Below are 25,575 nucleotides of genomic sequence, written 5' to 3' on the forward strand. Positions count from 1 at the left end.
TGACACGGTTACTTAGAAATTGTGCAAAAGTCCACCAACGTATGTTAAAGATAAACAGAGATGTGTCACCAATTTTCCATTAAAAGACATGTAGTATTATTGAATAAATATGTAATTCCATGTTTACTCTCAGACGAAACCCATTATTTACAGATCACTTCTACTCTCTAATGTCAGAAGCTCAAACACGAGGTCTGGAAAAGTAGTTTTTGCATTGTTGCAATAAACTATCACTGTCACTATGAAACAAGGAGCATGATACCATATATACCCAATAGAACAATAGTGCATGCTACACATTTTAAATGAAAGGAATGTGATTTAGTTAAAGAATGCAGTATTAATTTGGTTTAAGGTGGGTGGATTGTGATGATATATCCCCTTTTACACTCATCATCATCGCAAAGGGGCATAGCAGTCTCAAGCAGGGCTTCAAGTGCCTGAAACGAGTTGGGTGCTGTTCCTGAAAGTTCTCATCCCCAACTCTAAGCAAGGGAGGAGTCAGGCTGGAAGCGGAACACAAAGAAAGATATTGGAAGCGGAAACCAGAACAATCTTCAGATTGAATGTTAAAAACAGATGCGACACTGCGGGTGAAATTGTTTTTATTTTTGTTTGGAGTTTAGTATGAGGGTGGAAAGACTGATGTTTCGGCAACAGATCTCACAACACCATGGCCTTGCTAAAGAGAGGATCAATGAATTCCTCCTCTGGACTTGACCATAGCCAATTCAGTTGCATTTACATTCTTAGCACATCTTTTCCTTTTGCTGGACATTTGCAGCCAGGCAGGGTGCTTATTAACACTCCTCCATTTACGTCAGGCATTGGAGGGTGTCAAAGTTCTCCTAAAAGGCAGCCATCTTTGCTTCTTTCCCTGATAATGTTCCCCATTCACATGTTTAAAGTGCTTTGTATATAAGTGGTTTCAAAGAAGCCAATACTGATACTACTATATAACTCAAATTATAACCGGTGCAAGAAAGCAAATCTCTGTCAGCCTGAACCATTGCTTTACATTCCCTTTAATTCAATGTATTGAAGTTTACGCATATTTATTAAGTGAAAAGATTTCAACAATGTATACTATCAATAGAAAATAAAAAAACAAAGTGAAAAACACTAAGAAATATATTCACAACATTTACAGCTTTTTTCAACCCAGCCACAAACACTCTCAATCTTTCAGACAGACTGCAAACTTCATACAATCAAACCACTTTCAACCCAGCAAACACTCAGGCCCCTCCTTCCTGGTAACACACTCTCATTCAAAACATTCACACCAAATCGTTTTGGGCCTAGCCAAACAAAAAACCACTTCAAATAAATTCCCTTGTGCAACAAACACAAAGTTCCAAATCTACTCCACTTTGATGCAATTTCTTAGTGCACAACAGGAAAACCCTTAAACACTTGTTTGGCTCATACAACAAGGTGCTTTTTGTTTGAAGGGATTTTTTTGTTTGGCTAGGCCCCAAAAGATTTTGTGTGAATGTTTTGAATGAGAGTGTGTTACCAGGAGGGGCCGGCGTGTTTGCTGGGTTGAAAGAGGTTTGATTGTATGAAGTTTGCAGTCTGTCTGAAAGATAGTGAGAGTGTTTTTGGCTGGGTTGAAAAATGTTGTAAATGTATTTCTTAGTGTTTTCCACTTTTTCTATTTTCTATTGATAGTATAAATTGTTGAAATCTTTTCACTAAATAAACTTGTGAAAAGTTGAATAAATGGAATTAAAGGAATTCAAAGCGATGGTTCAGGCTGACATAGATTTGCTTTCTTGCGCCGGTTATAATTTGAGTTATATAGCAGTATCAGTATTGGCTTCTTTGTTGTTCTTTTGATTGAGGCTCCGCCTTACTAATTAGAGCCAAAACCCATTGTTGATATCTGGTTGTATATAAGTGTGGTATCAACATTAATATATATATATATATTTTTTTTGTGATTTAGATAGCATGAACAAGCTCAGAGGATATCAGGTATCAGAGTGCTTTACATGAGGTCCAGTTTCGTTACAGATTGACACATTCATTTTTTAGGTCTCGTTCGAGACCTATTGCTGTGGAGTCGGGCCTCAAGGGACTTAGATCTGGGTACGAGCACAGATTGCACATCGTGGCCGCGCACGCCCAGCCCCCCCCTCTCCCCCCAGCCGTGCACATCTTTCTCCACATTCACAGCCTCTCACAATCACGCGCGCGCGCACACACACGCAGGCACACACACACTGCATACACACACGCCCACGCACACACACGCACACACACAGGCACACACACACACACACACATTCCGCACCACTTACTGGGCTCTTTTGTCGTTGCCTCCTTCATTCCGTCGCATCACCGGATTTCTCTCCTCCTGCTGTCTCCCGAGAACGCCAGCACTCCCGGGATCCCTGCTTTCTTCTGGGCTCTCCGCTACCCACACCCCTCTGCCTCTAAGGTGCCCGCTCCGGACAAGCTACATCACCGCGAGCCTGGCTCAGAGGCGGGGCATCTCCCGGAACCTCGCAGGTTCAAAAGAACTTTCCTGCCTTTCAAAGCAGAGCCCGCCTCTCTCGCCTGCGCTCGTAATATACGTGAGCGTGCTTGCTGGTTTGCGTTGAATTGGAAGGAGGTTTCCAGAAGAGTTCTTTCGAGGGGGTGGAGACATTTGGCAGCGGAGCTGTAGCTTTAAACTGGTTTTGCATTGCGCCGTGTTTTGGGCTGTTAAACCTCCATGTACGATAATTTGTACATGCATGGATTTGGAGATTCGGAGGCAGTAAGCCATTTCTGAGATTATATTTTCTGTGGATCTTTTGTGCAGGTGTAACGGAGGGGGGGGGGCGGCTAAAAGAGAGAGAGCATTGTTGAACATAGCCGTCTGATAAGGAATGCAGTTCAGGCACCAGCGCTAATCAGCCAATAGCATAATATCGTGTCCGGATTAAAATTAAGTGTGGGCCTTCCATGTAAGAGCGTCCGTGCACCCCCTCGTTTACGGCATACATGCTGCACTTCCGTTCTCGTGAGGCGCACGCTCAAGCTGACCTGTATTTAATATTCATCACATCCTCGGTGCCTGTATTCACAATTACATTTTCTTAGCTTACGCGGGATGTGGTACACTAAAAAAACCCATGCATGAATACTGTTGTTTTCACAAAAGATGTATAAACCCATGCATGTATAGTGCTGTGTGTTAAAAATGATGTGTATCGCATGCATGCATTACGCGGTGTGCTTAAATGATCTAATGTAAACAATGGTTCTCTGTTGAGTAGATAACTGCAAGTTTGGGGCAGAATCGGGTATTCGCCTTAAGTAGGACACATGTTTTTGAGCATGGTTTTTTAAAATACTGCATTTGAGAATGTCGCGTAAACTGCATACAACCGCATGCACCTATGGGGCGACAATGTATGTATTGCAGTGCTTGTGAAATGGTTCAAAAGGAACCTTTCAGCCCCCTCAGTAGTGCGATAAGTGCGCTGGGAGCAGGACACGGAGAGAGCTGGTGCCACCCTGCCCCTTTATTCGGCACTTTACATAACATGGAGGTGATGCCACCTGAACTGTCCAGCGAGGTGTGTTCACTGCAGGCCGGCTCGTTCCTAATGCCAGGGAGCCCGAGTTAATGCCATCTGTACCGCTCTTAAATTAAAGGCCATTACAGTGCAGCACATCTGCTTTTTCGTGTGTCAGTACAGACGTGAAACTAGCGCGGTGGGCACAGGCGCTGTGCCACCTACAACTGGCACCATGCCCACAACAGGCACCAACTTTGATTCCTGACAAAGGAGCTCGTGTGGTTGGCACTCTATGGCCCCGCTGCGTCTTACGTGTGGGGTTATATAAATTGGGTGCACGTGGGAATAGGGGAGCCTACACCAAGCAGTGGGTGCAGCGTGAGCGGGTGGAAGGATGCTGGTGCCTGTGGCTGAATCGGCACGAGCGCTCACGTGGCGTCTCAAGTGCAGAATTTCAACCAGCCCCCTCGTTTCTTTAGTCAGTGGTAAAAGAGGGAAGGAGAAGCACTGGGGTGGGAGTGGGCGGGTGCGGAGTGGGAGGGGGGTGGGGGGGCGAGGCTGACGTTTTGAGATCCCCAGGTTGGGATTCAAGGTCCGTTTTTTGAAGGCTGGCGCACTCCATGTACATGGGGGGGTCATTCTAAATAAGGGAGGTGGATCGAGTCTCACGAGAACTGTGTAACAACCGCAAACCCAGTAGGAACGAGCTTCTTCAGGATTGTAATCATTCTAGAAGGATAGTTGATTTAAATAAACTATTAATAAACATTAGAGGAATATTTTGGGAGTTTCATTAGGAATATAGCATTATTTTCATTCAGAAGTGAGTGAATGTAAATAAGTTCCTTGCTAGTAGTGGATGCAACGTAGTATATCAATCGCATTGCAAACCATATAGAAAAGTAAAAGCACTAGTAATGCAAAAAAAATCAGAAAGCATAAGGCCTCTATTTAAAATTAAAATAGTATACTCAAATTAATTAGCATATTTGCCACAACAGACTCGACGTGTCCGACTGATCCTATTTCCCTATTCAGTTTACTTTCTGTGATCATTTGAAAGTTGCTGCTGATAGTTAAAAAAATTAATTAAAAAAAGACTGTTGCTCCTTCCGTAGTGCATTTGACCTATGGATTTTTGAGGAAAGCCATGTTAAACTCACTAGGAGTACATTATCGTTAACACTCTACTTACTTTTAAAATGTTATTCCCGTCCAGTCTTCCACTTGACAAAAATACACGGATGTTCTGTAGCGTGTCAAGCATCGTCTGTTTTTGTGGCTCTTAGCTCTGTCTGCTGCTTAGTTTCAGCAACGTGAATACAGTTTTGTTTTTTTTGGGGGGTGGGGGGGCATTTGACCATTCACAGATTTGCGATAGCATGAACCGAAATAAAAGGAATATGAGGAGTTCAAGCTGAGCCATTGAGCCAAAAGGAAGCTGCCTCATAAAAGCTTTAAATAGTGTAGTCCTGGACAAAGGAGGAGCTTAAATATACATGCTTCTTTCTTCAAGAGGGCATGAGGTTGGGTAGTTAAACTCTAAATAATATATTCTATTTATATATATCCTATTTCCATCCTCTCTTTGTAGAGTTAGAGATCAGAAGACGGGAGGATGAGTACAGATTTTCAAGTAAGTAGCCTCTCCGGATGTCCTCTTTTGAAGCGCCCCTGTCCTTTGGTGGTGGTAGGCACACTTAGTTTTGAATCAAAACAGAATGCATGAAGGACTGGTAATGTGTAGGCACATCTGCAAGCAGTGGTAGCAAAGTATAAAACAGTAACTCAATTACAGAAATGGCCTTGGCGCCAGTGATCTAATAATGCAAATGAAAGTCCGTAAACTGAAGAGTAAAAATGTACGGTTTGAAAATAGCCAGGAATCCACCTGACTGTTCTTCTGAACTACTGTAAAATGTGTAAGTTTTCTTGACAATTCTAAAAATAAAAACACGGAGAACACACATTGTATTGAGAAGTCGAGTAGATATAGTGTGTATATTATGACTATCTACACACCTCTCAATCAGCTTCCACCTAGCAGTGTTTGCATGGGAAAACTCCGTAGAGAAATTACTGTAGCAAGTTTAAAGTCTAGCGGTTTTTGGCGTTCATGGTCAGGTCTTGAAAGACCCCGAGGTGGAGAGAGGAATTTTATTCTGGTTTCCGTGTTTAGCGTCTGAAAACTGGTCGCCTGAATCTTGCATTACATTTTGTTCAAAGCCACTTTGTCAATAAACTTTTTTTGAAAAAAAAAAAAAGTTTATTGCCACTTACTTCCCTTTGTTGGTTTCGCCTGGGCGATACTGAGCCAACATATATCACTCTTATAGAATCAACGACTATAGAACCTATTGGTAGATGGAAAGGACATTGTAAACCCGGGGTAAAAGTATTACAATTGTGTCAATTGTTTTCACGTTTGCATGACGATCCTGGTCAACCGGGCTTGCAGGTGTGAGTACTTAAGAAAACCAGTTAAAGGAATTTAGCAGTTGCAGTTTTTTATATTCTGTGGCATTTTTTTTTATTGTTATAGGAGATATGTTTGTTGAGCATGACAAGAAAATCTTGTCACTGCCCACAAAAGCAAAGTTAAATGTTTTGGTACTTAGGGGAATTTGACTATTTTATGATAGCTATGTTGATACACACACTTTTTGAAGTGCTCTCCATGCCCCTCATAGGATACAAGTTCCATCAGGGCTAACTCTACTTTTCAATATTTGGAGCAGGTGATGTGAGCATAATTGCTTTGGATACTTACAACTTATTCCAGTGCTGTAGTACTACAGACTGCCACACTATTGTTAACAAAACTAGTTAATAATTTTAGAATATGTGTTCGCAGTAATTAGTATGAAATCTATAACACCTCAGTTGAAAACCTAGAAATCTGAGGTTTATGACAGTTTCACTGACCAGCAGGCCCATCTAGTGTGGCTACTGCATCACAAACTTGTTTTAAATAGTTAGTTACTTGCCAGGTTTTCCAAAAGATGGGGCTGCACTAATAGATTTGGTTTTGTAAATGTAGGTAAAGCACTTAAAAAGACTGGTTTACACAGACCTTCAATACAGCGAACAATGTGCTGTTTTATTGGTTCTTTTATTGTATGATTTATTGTTGCTGTCATCCTACCGTAATTCTATTGTATTTTTTAATTACCATATTTAGTTCACAATTGCTGTTTTTTTGGTGTATGTTCATTTAGTAATCGTTAGTAATTTACCCTACTGCACTTGTACCCATTGATATGTTCTCTTGAAATTTAGCTGCTGTCAAACTCTCAGGATGTTGTTTCTTAGAACAAAGTGTGTGCATGTAGAAAACCTCTCACTTCATTCATGACCGATTTTCTTCTGACCCCTACGCATATATTTAGCCCTTTATATTTACCTAATCGTTATCTAGCTTACTGTATACCTCCCCCGCCCCTTCCGCTGGTGTTTTAGCAGCGATTTTGCCTACACCTGTTTTATCAGTTTTCCTGTACACAACAGATTAGAAGGAAAAGACAAAACCGAAGATGTACTAAAGCATGACCAGATAAAACTCTATTTGTCCTAGGCAGCGTCTGGTGCTTAATTGATATGTCTGCTGCTGGTTGAAGTGGCCACCTTTAAGGAGCAGAAGAGAAAATATGCTTTTTTCGGTGCTTTTCTGCTTTGAAAAGCTTGTGCTGCAGGGTGGTAGGCTGTATTCCTGGGATCATCATGAAAACCCTTATTGTTAAATAGGAGGAAATAAAATAATTTGCAGGCAAATTACAGAGGAAAGGAGTGGGCTCAGGGAGATCACGTCCTTTTTAGGTCTTGCCTAGGTAGCGCGCATGCGCAATCTCTCAAGACATGCTGTATCTACTGTATGGGTATTCTTCCACTTCCCCGGCCTTCAGTTGACATGGCATGTCAGAGCGTGTGGTTTAAATGCCTCTTGAGTACAGAGCCGCTACTATTCTACTGGGCCTCTATGCTGAAATCGAAACGTGTTGGAAACTTGCGGACCACCATCTGCACCTGCCCCCAATCCTGCAATTGTCTAGGGATGCGGGCTGCCCATGAAGCAATAGCCTGTCCCATGCAGAACAAGAGTTACTAGAACATACGTGGAAATACCAGCTGCCTTCAGCCATGAGCTGTGCAACTGTTATATACCAGGTTTATGGTCCATCCCAGCCATATTTTGCACCGGCCTAATGCCCATACCACCAGGTATGCAAATCCCCTTTATTTATGCATAGATGCCAACATTTGATCAATGTTTAATTTCTCATTTGCATTAACCTTCATTTGAGAGCTTGAATCGATAGTAGCAATCTCCAAAAAGGCAAATCTTTCCACACAGTTCCAGCCCACACTTTTCAACACCATACATTTCCAATCCATACCACATAATTAAACACAAAACCAGATAATTCAACTCAACAACACAATGTCACAACACACTACATACATCCAATCCACAACCCACAATCCCACTACATGCCACAAAATTAAACAGCACACTACATAATTAAACTCTACTACATACCACTCCACAAAATGCCATTCCACTTAATTACACTACATAACACACAATCGCAGTCCACATAATTCCAGTACAATTAATACCATGTAATTACCAACCACATAATTCCACATCACACCATGCCACATAATTCCACTATACAAATCCACTCCACTTCTATCACTCCACAACACGCAATTCCAAGCCACACAATTCCACAAATAACTAATCCAACCCACATAATTCCACAGCACATACATACACTCCATAACACATGGGTAAAAAAAAACATTGCCATTTGCAATGCCAAATGCTCTAACACAAACAAATGCGAGACCGATTGCATTGCAAATGCTTGTTTTGGTTAGGCACGGGGAGATTAAGTGATTTTCCCTGAATCAGAGGATGTTTAGCTTCATTGCCGAGACTTGAACCGGGTTCCCCAGTTTCAAGGTCGACCACTCTAGCCGTAAAGCTACATCCTCTCAGTTATGCATGATTTTGCATTACTCAATTGAGTAACAAACAAAAAAATAAATGCCCACTAAAATGCTCTCTGATTCTTGTCCATTTACAGATGAGGGTGAGGCGTATTACATACAGTGCCCCAGGGACACAACATGTGTGTACACCTGTTTTCTGCACGCCTGGGCACTGTATTATTACAGTAGGGACCACAGATCTTGTGAGGTCCCTTCTATGAAACAGATAGGGCTGGTGCACATATAGTGCCAGCGCCATCTTAAGGGGCATTCCATCAGTTGCATGGGTGATTGACTCTAGCAAATAATGGAAACAATTTGCCTCTGTACCCACACAACATTATGGGTGTGGGTGCAGAGGCAAAGGGTCATCAAGAGACACACTGTACGCCACAAAGAGGCGAGAGATTTGGAAAAAATTGCAATATCTTCTTAGTAAATAGGATAAAGGGATTTAGCATTAGCAATTCATCTGGCTTACAGATTCGGAGGATTTGTGAATGTTAAAAACCTTTGTACATATGGCCCAGAATTGAAAGGTTGTCTGCAACAAAGCAGGAAGACACATTCTTTTTGGATCTACAAATGGTCATAGAGGTGAGACAGCACTGAGAACAAAGTGGCGGACCCATCTGTCCAACCACTTACTTGCAGGAAATATTGGCCAATCAGGGCGATGTTCCTTACCCTCCACATGACTATTCTGACTGGAAAACAAACTACTATCTCGACATGGGTATTACTTGAAGGGTCACATATGTATAAACGTCATTGTGTAAAAGACAAGTATGATAAGAAATGATGGCCCTCATCAATTATCCGCTTGGCATCGACCACTCTTTGGCTAGGTATTTCCCTTTTACCTCGACACTAGGGTCTGGTGTTTCCAATATGCAGTGACACATTGAGAGCGTGACAGGCCTCCTCAAGAGCAGCAGCTGAGTGTTTCACAGGACAACAAGCAGCAGCTACCAAGAATGCCATGTGTACCAGTGAACGCAAGGAAAATGGCTTTCCTATTTTCAATGGATTCCGGAGGCCTCTGAGCCCCGCTGGGTGCCTGTGGCACTGTACATGCTCCACCATTAATAGCAATGTGCTAGACACAGGACTCCAGGCATGAATGATGAAAGGGAGGAAGATGGAGGGAGAGGGAGGGAGGGGAGGGAGTGAGAGGGAGGGAGAGAAAGGGAGGGAGAGTGAGGGAGAGTAAAAATATGGAGTTAAATCCTGGTCTGGTGGGTGGTCCTGCCGTGGTGTGACTGCAGCGGTCTGCTTGGCTCATAGAAGGGCCTACCATGCAGACAGCCGCAGTCAGAGCGCCAACTGCACCTTCCTGCCTTGTGTGGCATATATACAACACTGTGCAGGAAGGGGGCTGCAAATAACTCGCAATTAGGCCTTCAGTAATATTAGGGTGGAATGCAGCCAGAGTTAATACATAACAAAACATATGCATATTCATGTCACACTAACAATGGGCTACCTGCCAATACAGTATATGCATGTTTTATGAGCATGATATCGATCAGACATTGGAGCTGGACAGGCAAGAGCAATTGAGTGCGATGAGTGACAAACAATTACCATTTTTGAGGTGCTGTAAATCATTGGATAAGACTCCCAGTATTCTTGGACACACTGAATTGAAACAAAATGTTACTGTTTGCCATCCTGTGCTGATATCACATTAACCCAGTGTTCCATTTTGATAGCTAGATTTTAAATAATAACTCTGTGGCCGTCTTGTCCTTTTTTCTCCTCATTTCTTTTAGCCCATGGTTCTCAGTACAATAACTACTTGCATTACGTTGGATTGCATTGGCATTTACATAGTGCTTTCAATCGCCTTGCGGGGCCCAAAGGACTGAGTTGGGGTAATTAGGACTGTAGCACCACATTGCAAATGTGTGCTATTTTGCTCCCTTTTATTCAGCAGTGATTGCTGCAAAATGAAACTAGCAAAACTGCAGCAAAAATAATTTTTCTTTTGTTTTGTTATTTAAACATAATAAATGTTGCTTTTGTACGACAGTCATGATTGAAGATAAAATGACACATAATAACGCCTGACTTTTGTGTCCACGCTGCACTTTGGTATTACAGATGGGGCTGCAGATGCTTGGCCTAGCTTGGGCAGAACAGATCTGTCCTTGTCCCATATCAATTGGAGAGACCAATATAGAGTTGACCAAGCATCCCAGGTATTCTCCAGTGGCTGATGTGCACAAAATATAACCTGAAAGCTTGGGTTCAAATTCCAGCTTCCCTGCTTGGCCAAATTGTGTTATCCTGCATAAATTACTTTATTTCACTGTCCTTAACGTCACCTAAACATCACATTTGAGACAACCTTGAAAACGTCAGCCCAATACATAGGCAATTTAAAAAAAATGAATGCCATGTGGATTAAGATTCAAAAATATTGAATCACACACAACAATAATATTGGCAATATTTTCAGTGTGCATGACAAACTGGCACCTTTGTGCTCAATGATGGCAATGCCATAGGTCGGGAAAAGCTGGTGATTAAAGTCCTTTACTTTTAACGGATGTCAATGCTGTGATGTAGTGAATTAAAGTGAAACACGAGCACTCATAACCTATTTTAAATTCACGAGTCTTTGCCATATTTTGACATGACGTTTGCTTCATCATTTTTATACACAATACTTTTCTGCTGTTTTGGTTCTTAGGGCTAACCCAGAACCCTGACTTGGCTCTTATTGTGAATTTTCCTGGTTTACCCTAACCCACCACTAGTTAATACAGGTGTGCGTTGGAATCAATGAATACCTGAAAAAACTGACAACAGTTAAAAAGTGAATTATGGGGAGGTTTTGGCTCTTGCTGTCTATTTGATGTCACTCAGAACCCCTCTGTCAAAAGCATCCCCTTAATTTAGTGCTATCCATCTATAATTCTATATATCATAAATGCCGCTAAACTTAATAGGTTTGCCGCATTTGCAGCATAACCCATCATCTGTCGCATAATCTGCAGAATTTACAAAAAAAAAGCATATTTCTAGCCCAAACTCTTCAAAAGTTAAAAAAATGAAGGGACACTTGTTGCTGTGCAGTGCGAGGCCATTTGCAAAGTTGAACTGGTCACCTTTCTGTTGCTTATTGCTATATTTCGGTGTTACACGGGTGCTAATGAGGTGTATTTATAAAAATAAAGAGGAGCCCCTTGAGACCAAGGGAATAGGGCACTATACAGTGCTAAAAGAACAGTATCCTTTGGACAAAATTATGATAACCAATAGTCCACTCGTCTACACATTTCATTCAACCTAATTAATACCATCCATAAAATGTAGTTCACACCAGAGGAGATTGTGCCATATATTTTCTTGGGAGTCTCAAATGCCGCCGCCCAAGGAAGTGATTAAAAAGCTTTACTGGGACTGGGTACAGGGCGAGGCACTGAGTGGGTCGGATGGGGGTTCACTCACGGATCGGTTTTTGGAAGTTAAATGGGTGAAAAAACTGAACGCTTCCTTGACCTGATAACCAAACCCCTAGATAGAGCGCTATATCTAAAACTGAGGTACGGGACGCTCCCGGTGCATGATTTCACCATGAGGTGGTCCAAATCTGGTGCCCCCTTGCGTTCATGCCCAGGCTGTGCAGCACCAAAGGAGACTGTGGCCCACTTATTCTTTGCTTGTCCCGCCTACAAAGTGGCCTGGAAAATCTGGTTGAAACCTGTATGTAGGGAGCTGGGGCTGAGGTGTCATAGTCTGGCATTACGTGTACTTTCTACCGATCCATCATCCACTGTCATGATATGCGGGGTGGCAAAATTTTTGGGTAGCGTTTGGCTGACGCGCTCCCGGTTACTGAAATTGCATTCTAGGTTACCAACGGACTGATGCATGTAACCAAAGATACCTTTACTTAAATTAGTGACTGAGGAGCACTCCTTATCCCAGGATATCTTTTTATGCTTTATTATATTTTATTGTTTAGCGGGGGAACTGAATATTTATTGTGCATATGTACTCTTTTATGGTGAACAATTTTGCCGAATAAAGATTATTATTATTATTATTAATACCATCCATAAAATGTAGTTCACACCAGAGGAGATTGTGCCATATATTTCCCAAAGACAATCAAAACATATAGGGTATGCAAAAATATAAATCGATTTATTGGTAAAAAAAGTCTTAAAATCACACTATGGTTTAAAAAAAGGACAATGTGTCAAATGACACAGTCTATAGCACGGGTACTCATAGTGCGGCCCGCGGGCTGCCAGCGGCCCGGTAAGCCTTCCTTGGCGGCCCGCGGACCTTTCAGACATCGTACCCGTGATTAAAAAAAATAATAATAATTAGGAGTGTCTGCAAACACTGCCGGTTGCAGCAGCGCGACTCTGAGAGACTCTGCTGCTCTGTGGGGGCTGGGCGACCAGTGATAGTCAGAGTGGAGCTCCAGGGGCGAAGAGATGAAATACAAAAAAGCCTCATTAACATGCAAATGGCCTTTTAAAGACCTGTGAAGTGCTTGGTGCGGCTGTGTGTGCCCGGGAAGCTGTCTCAGCCAGGGCACACACAGGCAGGGTGAGATGACAGAGGGTGACAGAGGGAGATAGAGGGAGGGAGGGAAAGGGAGGGAGACAGAGGTAGAGGGAGACATAGGGAGATGGAGGGAGGGAAAGGAAGGGGAGACAGAGGTAGAGGGAGACAGAGGGAGAGGGAGGGAGAGAAAGGAAGGGAGAGAAAGGGAGGGAGGGAAAGGATGGGAGGGAAAGGGAGGAAGATGGAGGGAGAGGGAGGGAGGGGAGGGAGTGAGAGGGAGGGAGAGAAAGGGAGGGAGAGTGAGGGAGAGAAAGGGACGGAGAGGGAGGGAAAGAAAGGGAGGGAGGTAAAGGGAGGGAGACAGAGAAAGGGAGGGAGAGAAAGGGAGGGAGTGAAAGGGAGGGAGACAGAGAAAGGGAGAGGGAGACAGAGGGACGAGGGTGATAGAGGGTGACAGACAGACATAGAGGGAGAGAGAGTGAGGGAGACAGAGTAAGGGAGAGGGAAGGAGAGAGAGGGAGACAGAGAGAGAGAGGGAGTGAGACAGTCAGAGTGAGTGTCGCCTCCATTAGGTGTTTTTAAATCATCAATGTTCAACTTTTTTGTTCAAGAGAGTCAGAAACTTTTGTCTTGAGAAAGATGGGGGCATAATACGTCCATCGAAACGCGTCGACAGTTAATAAACTACACAGTCTGTGAAAGGAACTGTGGTCAACAAGTATTTGAAAAAGCTAAAAAGATCAGGATCCACTCCTGTGTTATTTCTGTAATACGGATGTGTACCTTGTAAAAGACATACTGTGTTTGTCTATGTATTGTACTCTCTTTGTTTTGTTTTTTATTCAATTGATTACAATTTGGGATGTTGTGATTATCTATTGGGCCTATGTGGACATTGTTGACTAGTAATGCTATAGACTGTGTCATTTGACACATTGTCCTTTTTTAGGTCGAGCCTTCGCAGCGCGCATGCGCTGCAAAGGAAAACAACCTTTTCCGAGCGCTTAGGCTTTTCAGCCAAGCACGTGCACGCGTTCCATTGCCTTCAATGGCAACGCGTACACCTCAGGAGATTCACTCGCAGAAGCACGCATTCCATCTGGTCGCAATTGTTGCTCCCGCAAGTAAATCGCGCCCTCCCCCCTTCTCTTCCCCCCGCCGCGTGAGGCGCTCGTGTAATCAGCTTTCACTTTCGTGCTTTTTTCCGCTCAGTTTTATTTACAAATACCTCGCGGCGGAAGTTGCAGTTTTTTTCCTCCTCCTATTGCCTTGCAGCATAGGAGACATGAAGACCCCTACCAGGTGAGATGGCAGCGCACAATGCAGCCCGGGCAGAGGGACGGACACGGGGGCAGCTGTACAGCAGTATCCCAGTCCGGTGAACTCCATCGCTTCCACCCCTTCAGGACTACGAGTGTCTGATGCGCTCTATTTCTCCTATGTTTATAATAGAAGCGGCAACTGTAACCGTCCTTGGACGAGGGCTACTGGAACTGCAGCGTTTGCACCTTCCGCAACGGCGCCAAGGCCTTTGAGTGCATGATATATGCTGTAATAGCGCCGCATGGGCCGTCTCTGACCCCTCCTTGCACTTGCTGCTGGTAGCGGAGCGAGCCTGCGGTGGAAGCCTCTGCACCCCCCCCCCCCCCGCGTCCCCGGAAAGCACGCATCCCAATCCCATCACGGCGGTAATTCTGATGTAAAAAATACGCTGGTATCTGAAGGGCTGGAGGGGGAAGGCAGTCAGGTGCGTGCGCCACTACTGTGTCATTTCTTGATTTCATAGGCTATATTGGCGCTCGTGCATTGTCACACTGACACTTCTGCACTACATCCGTTGCACCAGTGCAATAGTGAACCAATGTTTCCGGAGTAAATAACGTGCACGGGGGAACTTTAGCACAACTATTTCGGGGTTGCAGTGAATGCACAGGAATAATTTTGCACCTACACTTGTGCATCACACAGATGAATGTTTGAACAGATATTTTGAAATTGCACTGACCGCACTTGTGTTAGAACAGTTTCGCACCGACCTTTGCACTAACAATGGCTGTGACCAGCCAGAGCAAAATGTAATGTTGCCGCTGCCCAGCTCCTGTAAATGTCCTAAGCTTGGCCGGCCCAGAAGATGTTCACTCGGACTGCACCAGCCAAGAGCAGCCGCACCTCCAATGATGCTTTTTGCGCCGCAGATCACACTGCGAATCTGTTTAACGACTGGGGAATCCACCCACCCACTCCCTTTGACTGGGCGCTCCAGGGGTGACTTTACCCCTCGGGGACTGAATTCACTGAATATGGAGAGCACCTGTTCAAGGTCAGATTGCGCTCCAAACCCGGTTAACGCGTGGTAAATATACCGCCCGCTCCTGCATCCTGGACTCCAGCCGGTGCATTCAGATCTAAGCAGGCTCTGCTATAGGAACACCTGGCAGTATCTGACGTCCTGCAGGGTCATTAACGCCCGGTAAATGTCCGCTCGTTTCCCCTCACCAAGCGGGGACTTCAGATGAAGCAAGGTTTAAATTTGAGGCAAACTGCAAAAATAAAACTGCTCACGCTTTTCCTTGCCCCTCTCCAGATGTATACGCTTGGGGCCAGATGTAGGTAGCCCTTTACCGATCGGAATCGGCCGAAAATACAGATTTTCGTCCGTTTCCGATCGGTAAAGGGCTATCGAGATGTAGGGGCACATTTTCGGTATTTTTACCGAATCGGTATCATTACCGAATCGGTAAATTTACCGATTCGGTAACATGTACCGAATCGGTAAAATAATTACCGATTCGGTAATATTTACCGATTCGGTAAAAATACCGAAAATGCAATGTAGGTAGCCAATTTACAATTGGCACATGGCTTACAGAATCGGTATTTTACCATGGAATACAAATCCATGGTAAAATACCGATTCCTGTGTACATGCACATCTGTGCATGTACACATGTGCCATGTGACAGACAGACGTGCCCTTAGGGCATGTCTGTGTGCCACATTGCACACATGCCCGTTTTGGGGGTGCTAGAGGGTGTCAAAGTGACACCCCCTGCACCCTTGACAAAATCGGTATTTACAGATTCAGTAAATACCGATTCGGTATTTGAATTGAATCCTATGGGCTTCAAAGGCCCATAGGACTCAATAGCAAATACCGATTCGGTATTTACCGAATCGGTAAATACCGAATTTGTAAGGAATCGGTAACGATTCCAGATGTTATGTTATGTTATGTTATGTTATAGGTTGTTTTGTAGCGCGCTCTGCTACTGGGGAGTATCCTGGCGCGTTGCGGAGGTGACCAAACATAACACAGAGAGACAGCCTAGACCTAACAAACAAACAGATGGGTCTTGAGATCCTTCTTAAACTTGGATAGACACTGGGCGGTACGCAAATGAAGAGGGAGAGCATTCCAAGCCTTCGCAGTTACCACAGAAATAGATTGGCCGCCCAGCCTAGCCCGCTTATAGCGGGGAAGAGTCAGTTTGGCCAGCGAGGCTGACCTGAGACAGCGAGAGGGAGTGTAGAAAGAGAAGCGCTTCCTCAGGTAGCCGGGGCCAAGCTCGTGGACAGCTCTAAATGACAGCACGAGAGATTTGAACATAATTCTCTGAGCTACAGGAAGCCAGTGAAGTGCGCGCATGTGTGACCGAACACTCTGCCATTTCGGAATGCTAAACAAAAGGCGGACTGCGGCGTTCTGGACAACCTGCAGTCGTTTGACCAGATACGCCGGGATACCACAAAACAAAGCATTAGCATACCTACCTAGGGACCTACATCCCATTTACCGATTTTGAAATACCGAATCGGTAGCATTCGGTATTTCAAAATCGGTAAATCGGATTTACCTACATCGGGCCCCAAGTTCCCTCATGGGCCGGATAGTGTAGGTTTGAAATCCGTAAATACTGCAGTATTAGCACAGGGAACACAGCATGTAAAAAAAAATAATAATAACCGAATATTCACGCCTGCGCCTCAGACAACTCGAAGTGTGCACGTGACATTATCAGGATATAAAATATGAAATCGATGTTTGCTCCAATTTCAGAGCAGCACATTCCCTAATACAGGGATAATTCTAAACTATGTGCATGTTTACAACCCTGTTTATCCGAAAGTACCAGGATTCCGTGTCAAAGCCCGAGAGGTGCTCTGATGTGAGAAGTGTTGGGAACCGGGACCTCGCATGTCCACAGAATACCTGGCAATTGCCATTTCAATTTTCCATATCTGTTTATCTTTTCAAATTTGATTTTTAAAGAATAATTTTTGAATTACATGTGTGCTATTTTTGTGTACATGGACAGCACCCAGTGTGACGACGCCTTCTAGGCGCTTTTTTATTCGTTATCAGCCTTGCTCTGTGGAAAGGGCACATTTCAGGGCATGCACTTGGTACCCACGTATGATATGCACCATATTTTAGGTTAAAAAATAGAACCTGTATTTATGCCCCAAAGAAGAACAAACAACCATGTAATGCAGCGAAAAACACGAAGTGCTGAAACATAAGGAGCACATATATAAGTTTTCTACCTTTTTAATTGTTTCTGCTGCACGGGCCGTCTGGTAATGTAATAGAATACATTATGGTACGTTGGGGTGTACTCTAATCATAGACAAAATACAATTATAACGTGATAAAAGATATAAAATTGTTAAAAAATTCCGATCGCAGCCCATACACCATGTACACATAGTTCAAACGGAATAAAAATTATACATTTTATATTTCTGTGGCCGATACACACCATCCTTCACATATTAATCGTCTTGAGGGGCGGCCTGATGGCACATTTTTAGTTTAACTCTGTTTAAAATTTTTTTTTTAAAATATTCCGATTTGTATAGCGCTGTGTTGCCTCATAGCGCTGTATATGAATACACACGCAGGTATGCATCAATTGTATACACAGGAATAAGCTTTTCTTTATGAATGAGCACATATATAATCTAATCACATATAGGCACATATACGTTCATAAAATATGCGCGCCTATTGAGACAGCTTACCTTGATCAGTATACCTCACAGAGGCCAAAGACAGCTTATAAAGCGCTGAACCCGGTTATGTGCATGCGCCGACATTGGTAGTGACTTGGCGTCAGCAGGAGCAGCTCAGCGGGCTGTGCCCTGGTCCAGAAAGATGTAGGCCACTAGATCCATAGGTCTGACTCCACCTTTTATCCTTCTAGCTGAGTATTCTGCATTAGCACCTTTCAGTTACAATGCGTCTGATTCCGACAGTTTAAAATCTGCTGTAAATCCGTGTAACAATGTGGCCTCGTGAAAATGCACCTAACTAAACAAGATGGCACAGCCCAGGAGTGGGGAAAATGTACCTTCCCCCAGGTACGAATCAAAAATAAAGAAATCGCCCAACGCAAGCATAACGAAAATTGATCACCTCATAATACTTATAAGGTCCCAAAAGCAAGACTTATTGGCTATGCCAATGCTTGTTTTTTAAATCATAGTGTGATTTTAAGACTTTTTTACCAATAAATCGATTTCTATTTTTGCATACCCTATATGTTTTGATTATCTTTGGGAAATATATGGCACAATCTCCTCTGGTGTGAATGGATGGTATTAAATAGGTTGAATGAAATGTGTAGACGAGTGGAATATTGGTTATTATAATTTGGTCCAAAGGATACTGTTCTTTTATCGCTAAGGAGGTGTAACCTCTGCCCAGACAGTGTTTCCAAGTTTAAAATTACAAAATAATTTTACAGTGTTTCTAAGTTTAAAAATGACAAAATAATGAATACTTTTACAAAATGTGCCACATTATGCCGCCTAATTTGCCTTTATTTGCCGCATAATTTTTCAACCCAGCTCCATAATTTGTCCCTCTCCTGCCGCCGCATGATTCCAGTGGCCCTGCCCATAATTCTCAGTGGCCCCTTATGTATCCTACTAATGTACCTTCATAAATACATACATAAAACGTGATTTATAAGTACGGATAACCACTCACTTGATTACGCCATCTTCGACGTACGTCGTCTTATAAAAACCAACCAGGGACCCGTTCAGCCTGCCCTCGAACTCCAGCGTGAGCACGTAGTGCTCCTGTTCGCCGGTGGGCGGCAGCTGTGAACCCGCTGCCACCACCATGTACTCGTGCTGAGTGTACTCGAAGCACCCGGACACTGCGACGGGCTGCTCCCCGAGCCCGGGCCTGTCGAGGCTGAGCTGCGGCACCCTGGTGAGGCGCGTCTCGCGCAGGTGCAGCCACACGTGCGAGCTGGGCCGCGTGAGCTTTATCCAGATGCGCACCTTCCCCGTGTAGATCTCCTCATCCAGGAGCGGGTGCAACTCCAGGTTGTAGTGCTTCGGTTCAATGTAATCGGGCAGCCGGAAGTTTTTCCAGTCCCCGTTGTGGTTTTCAGTGGCAGGGCAGACGACCTCTGTCGGTCCGGCGGACGGGGCAAGGCTCGGCCTGGCGGTGGTGGTGGTGGCGGCGGCGGTGGGTCCAGAGGGGCCTGCTGTTGCTTCTGGAGAAACAGGCACATGTAGGCAAGGCTCCGGGCGCGTGAGGCCCACACCTAGCCCCACCGCCAGCCCCACGGCTGCCACAGCGGCGCATATGATGGCCACGTGCTTGCCCCTAATGCAGTATCTTTTCGTTTTAAAGTCGTCCGACATTTGCAGTCCTTCCATTGCTAGTGGCGGGACAGGCCAGAAGCCCTCTCTGCCAATTGCAACTACGCCTGCAGGCAGTGGGATTCCTCGAGTGCCGCCACAGTGTGAGGATGGAGGATGGTGGCCTTTCCTCCCGGTGGCAGCCGGTTGATGTTGCAAGCAGCTGCTGCTGCTCCAGGGGGAATGTTATCCCCGAAGAATGAGAAGGGAGACTGACGACTCGTAGTGATAACACACTCCTTTTATAAATGCCGACCCTCCCACCTCTTCCCCTGTGTTCTGGGTATGGTTAAATATAAAACTGTGTTGTGTTAATCAGCAAGGGAGGGAGGATCCCCGGCCTAGCAGTGTCAGCAGCTCATAAAACAGGGCCCTGGCACAGTTTGACAGACCATATACAGTTATCTCGATGGACCCTGGCACTTCGGGCTTCGCAAGATCCACGTTTTTCGAAGTCAGTGAGAATGATAATTTTAGTTTGAAATTTGTTTCGCTTTTGGGTAATTTCACCAGCTGGGCAGGAACCATCTGTCTATTCCATTACAATAGGTTTTATAAACACGCACAACAAAGGGTGCTAGTGGATAAAGCGCCAAGCTTGGGGTTTAAGGTCATTTTGTAGGGCCTTCGACACAGGAGGACGATCTTGGCCAAAATGTCACCATCATTTCACTGTATACTTCCCCCTTTAGGGTTGTTAACCATGCTGTGGGTAACATTTGGAGAAAAAACTGTTGTGTATTTAGTGATTACTGTGTACCATTCGTATCTACAAAAATAAAACACATTTATATACATTGTTAAAAACTGAAACCGAATAAAAAAAATTGCAACTTATTCAACAAAGCACATTCTGAAATTGTATATCACAATACCGATATCAACACCTTTTTTTATTTTTAACATGCACTTGTCCACATAACAGAGCGTTATGGAGAGTTTGCAGCACAACATATGAGGAGCTACAGAAAACGATCTCACCCTACCCGTACAGTTGGTGTGCAGGGATACGCAGAGACGAGTGGGACAAATAATGACAAAACCGTAAAGCGTGCAGCAGATGGAGAGGGCCTTAACAACCATACTCACCTCGGAATTCATTAGCTGTGCTCAGGTAAGAGGAAATGGCTCATGATGGACGTTTTGAAAGGTGTGAAAGAGAGGGCATAAACAAGTGAAATGAGGTAAACATTGAAGGTCTTTCTTAATAACATTCTGTATTAAAGGAGGTTATGAATTTATGATGGTTTGACCCTATCATCTGAATAAAACTAAGTTTACAATAGAGATCAGTGAGAAAACTCTTCTCAACCTGGGGGTGTGGCCCATCAGGTCAAGATGGTGGTCACAGTTTAGACGAGCTTCTGCCCAAAACCACAATCTGACACCATCTGACCCTCTGGGGGGCCCTGTCTAGTGGAGATATACGGGGAATGACACGGAGTATTGGCTGCTTGCAGCCCAGAATTGATGAGTGACGGGTCTGCCTTGTGATCTCACCCTCTGGGCCAGGGCTTGGGAAGTGAGGCAGTGTTCCATCCCCACATGTGTGTATGGTGCTTGGTGCTGCGTGCGGCTTTTGGGTCCTGCTGTCTCCCCTAATCCTCACCACACACCATCAATGCTGTGGTGGCTCCCACTGGACACCTTGGGTTTGGGGGGTGAGGACCAAGCTGACCAAAGGCAGTGTGCCATGGCTGGGAGCCCAACTTGCAGTTTTGTGGTCGGGTGTGACTGGGCCCAACACTGAACCAGAACATTAAAGACCTGGACTGCACAATACTAGATTGACAGGTGCAAGGTGGCCGCACCTTGGGTGCTATCCTGCACAGAGGCAAGGTGGTGCTCCCATCCCAATGTGGTTGCCGTGTGCACTGGAGGTTAGGGCTGGGAAGCGATTGCCATGTTTATTTTTCAACACATGTATGAAGGCCATATGGACTACAGACACTATGAACAAGCAGTAGAGGGAAGTGACAATACTCTGTATTAAGCATCAGTCTTGGGGTGTAGTGACATTGTTGGGAATGAGCTGGAAACAATAGGGATGTTAATGGCTCATAACTCTTATTGCCAACAGAATGTACCCCAAGCAACCAAGCAAGCAAGATACATCAAATCCTTCACACTTCCTCCAGATGTGAGTGTGAGGGCCACTGTTGTGCTTCTAGTAGCCTTCTCATGCTATCACTGGCTGCCTCTAACATTCATTTTGGCAAGTGGTAAGCAGTCCAACTCACAGGAAGAACTAGGGCACAGCTTACATTATGCTGATAATGCTGGCCTGACAAACTTGCACCATAGGTGTGGGTTCTCCCCCTAGGGACATTCTGTATAGTTAGGGATCTGCTGCATAGGCCCTCAAGGATGGGGGTGGGGCATAACCGCAAAACTGCTGACCGTACCTCCTCTGCATCTCTGTAGTGACACTGACACAGATCAAGCTGGAACGTGCTGCTCAAGTGCACGGTACTCGCCCACGAAAGATACCAACTACTGAGACAAGTTAGACATCTTTATATTTGAGGCAGTCAATTTTACTAGGGTTTCCCTTGAAGCCAAAATAGATGTGCTTGCAATAGATCTGGGTCTGTTACGCAAGGAGCAAAGAAAAGAAACCAAGAGGGTTGCTCACACATAGTTTTTTTGAAGACACTGCGCTGTAGAAACTAATAGATAGCACCACTTATATTAATATAAGTAGGAGAACTTGTTCATTAAAGTTTTCCTGAGAAATACCTCTTATCCTATTTTTAACTCCACACCTCTTACACTTAAACACCAGTCTACTTTTTCGACCCCCACACCTGCACATCACCAAACGGCAGACGAAAAAGATCTTCGGTAAGGAGCCCCCATTTAGGGTGCCCTTCGGGTATTGCAGTGCCTCCCTGACGTAGAGCAAACGCCCAAGGATGAAGCATGGCAACAGTCTAGGTGTGTGAGAGCATTTGTTCTTGCAGAGTCAAGCTCCCAGCGTACCCTGCAAAATGGACATTGACCTACATAGACCCACATAGTCCACTAGAAACTGCATACCCCTTATACCATCTCTCTTGCATCTCATTTCACCTTGTTCATATCTAATACATATATTGTTTTCACACGTGTTAGATCTGTCATCCTTGGCGTGGTTTTCCCCTGTATTTTTGCTCTGCCTCCTGTGTTTTTGCTGTGTGCTGGACTTCGTTTTTGCTGGTCTAGATGGTTTGGGCACTTTGTCACTGCTGATCAGTGCCAAAGTGCACATCCTCACTCTGTAAATTGTGAATATGGATTGGTGTTTCCATGATTGGCTTGTTTGAGTTACTACTAAGCCCCTAGTACAGTTCACCGTGTGTGCCCAGGGCCTGTAAGTCAAATGCTGCTAGTGGGCCTGCAGAACTGATTGTGCCAACCACACAAGCAGCCTTGCAAAAGGTTCTCAGACCTTCCACTGCCGTGTCTGTGTGCAGTTTGGTACTGCCATGTCGACCTGGCAAGTACACCAGCTTGCCAGGACCTAACTTTCCCTTTTCTTACATGTGCGTCACCCCTAAGGTAGGCCCAAGGTACCCTTGTGGGCAGGGTGGAGTGTCTGAAAGGTAGGATATGTTTTGATGAGTGTAACATGTCCTGATTGTGAAGTACAGGGAATTTCATTTTTCACTATTGGAAGACTATCTGTCCTAAAGGATAGAATGGGAGTTTATTTATAACATCATATGAATATAACTTTCCATGGGGACAAGATCAAGATAGAAAGGTAAAGTTTAGTATGCCTGAACTCAGAATATAAAGATGCATCTTTTAGTAAGGATGATTTTTACATTCTGCGTTTGAAAATAACACTTTTAGAAAGTCGGTATTTTCTTGCTTAGCCATCCTGTGTGCCTATGCTGGTTTGTGAATTGGCTTTGGATTGACAGGGGCTGGGTATGTGCATTACCTGTAGACAGCCACTGGGGGGATTGAGGTGTGTCCTGCCTTTCCTGGATGAGTCAGGGCTGGGCTGAATAGACCTGGGCTGTATTTAGAGTAGAGGAAGGAGATTTCCTTTCACTTGAATGGGCCTGGTCAGCCTTACATAATGCTGTCTCCACCTCCTGCCGGGAAGCTGCACCAGAGAGGACAGAAATGGTTTTGTTTGAGCACAAAGCCTCTATGATACCAGAGAACAAAGAGTAATGAAATATAAATATTGGGGCCCAGAACTTAAGATTACTTCTAGACTCAGGAGGAACCTTTGCCATGGAGAAAAGCTGGGAAAGCTGAAGGAGAAGTCCTACCCCTTTGCTGTGTGCTGTCTGGGGTTGGCCTGCAGTGACTGTTTCTGCCAAGGAGAGGACAAAGTCTTTGCTGTGTGCCTAGTATCCTGCCTGAAGATTATCCCCAAGTGCTTGAAGTAGAGCTCCCCTCCTGATCTGAAGTATCAGGGCCACAAATATTTCACCACCAGCTTCCCTGAACTTCCTTGCTGGGAGTTCTGACCTGCCAAGAGGTGCCTGTTGCTGAGTTGGGCCTCTGGAGGTTGTTCCTGCTGTTGGGAGCTGGAAAAGAGCTGGAAAAGAGATGCAACTATGAGAAACACGATGCATACACACCTGTTTCCGATGCATCTCTGCTGAAACCGACACAGCGCCTGCCCGTGGCTGGAGAAATTGCAGCATGCTGAATCCCGTGCACCGATCTCTGAAGTTCGAGATCAAGGCACCAATTCTGGGCAGGCCCTGCTTTGTGGCTGCAAGAACTAACGCACCGTGGGACCGCGGCTGGAGAGACCAACACATTGCCGCTGCCGCATTGAGAACCGCTGTATCCCCGATCCCCATGCAACACACCGGGGTGCCAAATCTGCAAGGACACTGGGGCCGCAGTAAGAAACCAACGTATCACCTCCCCAAACAGTAAGAAACCCATGCACCACCTCCCCTTTAGTAAGGAACCAATACATCACCTCCCCTTGAAGGAAGTGACTCGAATATGGCCACCCGGGTCACTCGCGACCACCTCTCAGCCTTCCACAAGAAATGAAGAGTTGATGGAACAGTAGAGAATAAAAACCAAGTTATTTATTAGTAATTGTGCTCGAGCGGAGTACAGTCAGTCTAGCCTCCTTAGATGCTACCTTGGGGACTGACTTTAGAACACTGGGTAAAACATAATATGCATTTCCAACACCCCTAAAGACCCGCCCAGACTGGAATTTTCCAGCTCAGGCACTCATGAACAATGGAGGTAAAGAAGGATGAGCTATCACCTGCAGTATGGGTACATGTTATCATATTTTCAAGGCTGTCTTATTCAGGCTCAACGCTCTAGTGTGGGAGCAGGGTTACGGTAGAGAAAAGGCATGCAAAGACAGTATAAGCTATTCATTGGTGCATTAGGATTCAACCTTGAATACAATAAGAAGTAACTCAAAGCAGCTTTTCGATGAGGCAGACAGTTCATTATACAGAAGCTTACTTTCGATCACAGTACAAAATGGCGGCTAAAGACAAAATGGCGCAGCAAATGCTAACTTAACTCGCACAATGCTAATAGGAGTCGGCTAGACGCATTTGCAGTCCAACAGACCCTCCTTTTAGCATTTGCTAGCATAATAACAAAATCATTAATGCAGGCCAATTCATATACTGCTAATATTCAAAAATACGCTCATCTATATTCATCAAATCATGGACAGTTTGCATCATCATTGCTCAGCACTTCGCATCAGGCCCTGGGGCCTTTGGTGCAGGTGTTAATTTGCTAACACAATATGTACAGCAGGCAGGAAGACAATTAATACACAGGCAATAAGTGAAAATGACACCCGCAATGGCTCCTAGGAAAAGGAGTACTTTCCAACCCCAGGATGCTATCGAACCCCAGAACCAACCAGAAAGGGACC

At 44.6% G+C, this 25,575-nt stretch overlaps 1 protein-coding gene across 1 annotated transcript in view; it reads right to left on the bottom strand.

Moving 5' to 3' along the window:
* ENPEP (glutamyl aminopeptidase) overlaps positions 1–20,008 on the bottom strand; it is a 354,204-nt gene extending 334,196 nt beyond the window's left edge. Inside the window, exon 1 of the mRNA XM_086961606.1 lies at positions 19,033–20,008. Within this exon, the coding sequence (XP_086817732.1) occupies positions 19,033–19,718 (686 nt within the window). The 5' untranslated portion in view covers positions 19,719–20,008. The remainder of the gene's footprint in view (positions 1–19,032) is intronic.
* Between the last annotated feature and the right edge of the window lie 5,567 nt (positions 20,009–25,575).

The sequence above is a fragment of the Lissotriton vulgaris genome, chromosome 3_1 (genome assembly GCF_964263255.1).
Source record: "Lissotriton vulgaris chromosome 3_1, aLisVul1.2, whole genome shotgun sequence".
Lineage (NCBI taxonomy): Eukaryota > Metazoa > Chordata > Amphibia > Caudata > Salamandridae > Lissotriton > Lissotriton vulgaris.